The following is a 6,000-nucleotide window of genomic DNA, read 5'->3' as shown; positions in this document are numbered from 1 at the left end:
CCACCAGGCCTGTGACGAGATGGAGCATGGGGTGGAAGAGGCCCAGACAGTAAATTTTTACATTTTATATTAGGCTTCCTTGTGGGCCAGCAGCAGCAGAAGTGCAGCAGGGGCAGTGGGGGTCGTTGAGGGGGTGGCTGTTGGTGGGCAGCCTGGGGTGACTAAACAATTAAACATTCTTAATCTTATTAAAGTCATTAAAGGTGGCAGTGTGTGTAAAGTCTTGAAAAAGACAGACAGAATCATTACTTTTGGTTCTAAAGGTAAAGAATCAGATAATGAGACTCTTCAACTTTCTTTACTACCTCCATTTAGCTCTGAAGAAGAGTCAGACGGACTTGAAACATTAAATCTGTCTCTCTCCCCACAGATGCTGCTGGACCTGCTGAGTTTTCCCAGCATTTTTATTTTTAATTTCAGTATCGCTCTAAACGAGCAACTAACATATAATTGACAACCTGCCTCTCCCATGGGTGTTGCTTGCTCGCAACCTGATGCGCTCGACTGAAATGCAAAAGTCAGCGGGTTGCAGTCGGCTTCTTGACATGCCGTTTATTTCACCGGTTTTAATCTTTCACTGACAGCCAGATCCATGTGCTCTTGTAGATAAAAATCCAGGCTCCACAGTCAAATATTCTGAGGTAGCGGACGGGTGCTGGTTAATGTGCATAGGTTGATGAACGAGCCCTCCAATTCGATATCCCAATTTCCCAAAAGTAAAAAAAATGCAAACAATAGACCTGTTAAATGTTTGTTCGCAGATAGAAAGTAGGTTAATAAGGAACCTTTCTCAGGCTAAATGCTTAAGATTAGTTACATTGTGGAGGTGGCTTTCATGCAGGAGCATGCAAGCATGCTGAAACAAAAACTCTTACTTTAGTATGTCTGATGCCATAGAACCTTTCACACCTTGTTTTGTTCTCAGGTCTGCCTGATCTGGACATAGCAGTTACTTCCCAAATGATCTTTTACCATGAAGTTTGAGTGTGACTGCAGTGGATCCTACGTATTCACCATTAGCACCTCAAACACATCGAAACTGAATTCTGAAGAGTTTCCCCCAGCTTTAAACGGCAGCCAAGAAATATTTCCTTTGTGAGGTCTAGGTACAGCCCTGCTAAAGCTGCTGGCTGTCCACTTTTTCTGCAAGCAGCTAAACAGTTTGAGGCTTACCTCCTTGCACAATATATCCATGTACAGGGAACTTATTTGAACAGAGAAAAGTGTGTCGGTAAATCCATTTTGGCCGGAGCTGTTTGCGCTTCCTCTGCGTGCACATGGGTATGTGCAGTCCCAATTTTCCTATGACTCAAAATCAAAGCTCACATGACAAGGGACAATCAGTTTCTAATGATCACAAACAGCAAAAACAAAGATTTGGAATTATACCTTCACGTGCAATTGGTGGCTAAATGATTACTGTCCTATCAGCCTGTTCTCATTCATTGACAAAGTGTGGGGCAATGACGATACTACCAAGTGGCACTCACCAATAACTGTCTCACTGATGCTCAGTCTCCAGGACTACCTGGCTTCAGAACTCATTACCAGTTTTGCTCCAAATGTGGGTATAGAGGTTAAATTCCAGAGATGCGCTGGGTAACATTGACCAAATGTGGCACCAAGGAGTCTGAACCGAAGACAATAAGGATTGGGGGAGAAACTCTCCAGTGGCAGGAGTCATGTCCGGGTACATAGTCATTCTTTCTTTGCTACTGAGCTAAAAACTCTGGATTTCTCTACTTAACATCATTGTGGCTGCATCTTAACTAATCTGCAGTGGCTCAAGCAGGTCCATCGCCAGATTATTGGAAAACTAAGGATAGGCACCAAGTTTGGGCCTTACCAGCACCCCATATCCCCAGAATGAATTTTAAAAAGACAGCCAAAACAGATAGCGAGAGAGAGAAGGTAGGGCAGTGGGATGGATTTTGGTTTGTTTTTGCAAGAGGAAGCACAGACACAATGCTTGCGCTATCCTCCCCAATACTGGGCCTTGGTCCCTGTTTCTATCAGGTCAGGAAGTTTGGAAAGAGAGGCAACAATCATAGGGTAAATGAGCTACTGATCCTCCTGGCTCTACATTCAGGTCAATATTTTTTATCATACCATGTTGTTTGCAGCTTAATGGGCAGTCTGAGGTTGCATGCAGACCTGTTTTGCCCAAGTGCAGCTGCGCCAGCAGTGGGGGCTTTAAATAGTTCATAGGTCTCCTATTTGCAAGTGTAGCAAGTGACACACCATTGCTGGAAATGAGCATGCGCTTCCCGCTTGCAATAATGGAGGCTCTGGAATCCAAATTGACATCTTAAAAACTGTGGCTAAATGAACAAAATTCTCGACCATGACGTGCAGAAGTGAATATCTTGCTCTTTTAATTTCATCTTTCCCAATCTAGAGCTTTTTTTTAAGCATATGAGAAGTTAATTTGTTTTGTGTTGATGCTTATGTAAGATAACATTTGGCTCAATTTCTCGATTTGTATTTGTATTATTTTATATTATTATGGTAATAAAATGTTGTGCCTTAGTACCAATGAAATGATTTGCCACTATATTTTTCATTTTTCTCATTACCAACATTTTATTACCATAATAATATAAAATAATACACATACATTTCTGTTACAAATGAGATTTTGGTGTGTTACATTCAATAATCCCATTAGACTGCAGCTTATTTATCTGCTCTTTAGTGAAACCATATTCAGTCAGCACAAGTTGTGTGTGCTCTCCAACTTCTGGGTCTCTTTCTAAGCTGATAATGGCTGGAGTCCGGGACAGGAGAGGAGCTGGCCTAGGACTGACTTGTCCATCCACATCAGTATTAAAAGATCCTCGTTTTTGATTATGTGGATGACTGAAAGCTTCTTGGAAAGACAAAACAGGAGTCACACAAGCATCAGTTCCATCAAAGATCTTAGTCCACTGTTCTTGGCTCTTTGCAGCAAATGCTTCCGTAAAAGTTCTTTTCAACTCTGGCCAGTCTGACTGGCTCATCTGAGGGGGGAGTTTGGTGGAATCCAAGCTGAGACCTACAAAGACACACAGAAAGCAGCAGTTAGTCACAGGATCAATTACACGAGGAGAAACCACCAAATCTAGGTCAGAAAATAAAAATAATCCTTACCTTTAATTCAGAATGAACTCACTTTGAAGGGTTTTTTTTTTTAAAAAGTGATAAATACCAGGAGACTCTCTGCTCTAAGTAGGCACTTAGAGGCCTCTGTTAAATTTCAAAACTCTTGGCTGAAATGTGAATGCAGTACTGAGGGAATGCTGCAGCGTTGAGACTCCTTCAGTAGTACACTTGAGTGTCCATCAAGATCATGTGCTCAAGTCCACAGTGAGGCTTAAATCCAGAACAATCTGACTCAGAGGCGAGAGTACTACCTAGTAAGCCAAGATGAGAAGGGCGATCCTGGCTGGAAAGCCCAGTGCTTGTACTGTTCAGTTGTCACTAAGACTTGGCTCTCTACCTGCAACTAAGACTGGTCATATAGAATCTCAGAAATTACAGAAACGTGGGTGATCCAGATTTCTAGGAAATTTCCAGATTTTTCAGCCAAACCAGGGGAAGAATTTCTTTCTGCTCTGTACAAGGAAAATGACACCAAGCGGGTAACCCACAGAGACAGAAATCATAGGCTACAGCAAAGGAGGCCATTCAGCTCGCTGAGCCCATGTTGGTTCTCTGCAAGAGCAATTTACCTAGTCCCACACCCTTTCACTGTAGCCGTGCATTTTTTTCTCTCAAGTTTTATTTCTCTTTTGAAGGCCATGATTAAATCTCTCTCCACCACATTCTTGGGCAGTGTGTTCCAGATCCGAATCATTCATGGTGTAAAAAAATCTTTTCTCATATTGCCTTTGGTTCTTGTACCATTCACTTTAAATCTGGGACCTCTGGTTTTTGACTCCTCTGCCACTGGGAATGGTTTCTCTCTATCTACGCTATAGACCTCATATGATTTTGAGCATTGGTCTGAAATCTGCTCTCAACCTTTTCTTCAAGGAGAACAACCCTAGATTCTCCAATCTATCCTCATAGCTGAAGTCCCTTGTTCATGGAAACATTCTAGTAAATCTTATCTGCACCCCCTCTATAGCCTTAATTTCCTTTCTAAAGTTTGCTGTCCAGAATTGGACACACCATTTCAGGTGAGGCCGAACAAATATTTTATACAGGTGCCTTTTTGACATCTTTCTTAACCTGTCCTACCACCTTCAACAATTTGTGTACATATACCCCCCGTCTCTCTGCTCCTACAACCCCTTTAAAATTGTACCCTTTAGTTTATATTGCTTTTCCATGATTTTCCAACAAAATGCATCACTTCAAATTCCCCACGTTAAATTTCCTTGGCTCTTGAACACAAGAGCATGAGATAGGATCAGAAGACTCATCAGGCCTGCTCTACCATTCAATATGATCATGACTGATCTTAGAATCCAACTTCAATTTCCTGTCCCATATACCTCGATTTCCTGAGGCCAAAAATCCGTCCACTTAAACCTTAAATATACCCAACAATGGACTATCCACAACCCTTTAGGATAGGGAACTCAAAGATTCACAGCCTTTAAGTGAGAAATATTCTCATCACAGTCCTAAATGATTGTCCCCTTACACTGAGACTGAGCCCCACGTTTTAGATTCCCCGACCAGCAGGAACAATGTCTCAGTGTCTACCCTGTCAAGCCCCTTCAGAATCTTGTAGGTTTCAATAAGATCTCTTCTCAATCTTCTAAACTTGAGAGAATAATGTCCCAATTTACTCAGCCTCACATCACAAGAACAGGAGAGAGAGCACAGCCTGAGTGGGGCACATCCAGAGTGGGTATTTAGAATTTGGTGCAAAGTGGGAATTGAACTGGTAAGTCTTTCTCTTTAATTTTTGTAAGTTCAGTAGTCTAGTTAAAAGGTTGGTAAGGTAGCTGACTCAGCTAACTGTGGGACAGTTAACTGTCAATCACCTGAAGCCTGATTAGATGTTAATTACTATTTGAAGCTTAACTAGTGGTGAGTCAACTCAGCTCTATTTAAGAAAGGGACTATCGAGAAGCACACTACAGTGTGCTTGCACACAAACAGGGGAGAGAGCTCATCCTGAGGGGACGAGGTGCTCTTTGCAATTTTTTCTTGCTATCCAACTTCTTAAAACTTCAGTGCGTCCTGCAGCAGGAGAGGCTACAAGGGAAAGGAATCACTGGTAAGTAGTGGGTAAGGTATTTACTTCTTTAATTGCTTATAGTTTAAGGTCCTTTTGTGGTTTACAGTTTGTATATTTGCAGTAACGAGGATCAGGAAAGAAGGGCCCTAGAGTAATTGACTTAAAAGGTTTAACTTAAAGGGATAAGTCATGGCAGGAGAGCTCAAAGCCGTGGTGTGCTCCATGTGGGAAGCTGGGGACATTTCCAGTGCCTGGGACCGGCATGTGTCCAGGAAGTGTGTCCAGCCGCAGCTCCAGGAAGCTCGGGTTTCAGAGCTGGAATGGTGGCTGGGGACACTGTGGAGCATCCACGAGTCTGAGAGCATCGTGGATAGCACATGTGGAGAGGTGGTCACACTGCAGATGAAGGGATTGGAGGAAGGAAGGGAATGGGTGACCACCAGGCAGTCCAAGAGAAACAGGCAGGTAGTTCAGAAGTCCCCTGGGGTCCTGCTTGCAAATCGATATTCCGTTTTGGAGGCTGATGAGGGCCCTGGTTTCTCCAGGGAGTGCAGACAGAGCCAAGCTTCTTGGCACCACAAGCAGCCTGTCTGTACAGGAGGGGAGGAAGGGCAATAGTAATAGAGGATTCTATAGTCAGGTGAACAGATAGGCAGTACTGTGGCTGTCAACGTGACTCCAGGATGGTATGTTGCCTCACTGGTGCCAGGGTCCGGGATATCACTGGACGGCTGCAGGGCATCCTGAAGTGGGAGGGTGATAAGGCAGAGGTCATGGTACATATTGGTACCAATGACATAGGTAGAAAAAGGGATGAGGTCTTGCAT

The 6,000-nt window shown here is 43.2% G+C and overlaps 1 protein-coding gene across 3 annotated transcripts in view; it reads right to left on the bottom strand.

Moving 5' to 3' along the window:
- Positions 1-2,350: 2,350 nt before the first annotated feature.
- Positions 2,351-6,000, bottom strand: part of amacr (alpha-methylacyl-CoA racemase) — a 112,175-nt gene continuing 108,525 nt past the window's right edge. For all 3 annotated transcript variants that reach the window (XM_041198713.1, XM_041198781.1, XM_041198867.1), the window contains one exon: positions 2,351-3,034. In XM_041198713.1, the coding sequence (XP_041054647.1) occupies positions 2,625-3,034 (410 nt within the window). In that variant the 3' untranslated portion in view covers positions 2,351-2,624. The remainder of the gene's footprint in view (positions 3,035-6,000) is intronic.

The sequence above is a fragment of the Carcharodon carcharias genome, chromosome 1 (assembly GCF_017639515.1).
Source record: "Carcharodon carcharias isolate sCarCar2 chromosome 1, sCarCar2.pri, whole genome shotgun sequence".
In the NCBI taxonomy this organism is placed as follows: Eukaryota; Metazoa; Chordata; class Chondrichthyes; order Lamniformes; family Lamnidae; genus Carcharodon; species Carcharodon carcharias.
Note: the sequence above shows the minus strand (reverse complement) of the source record. Positions and strands in the feature narration are given on the sequence as shown.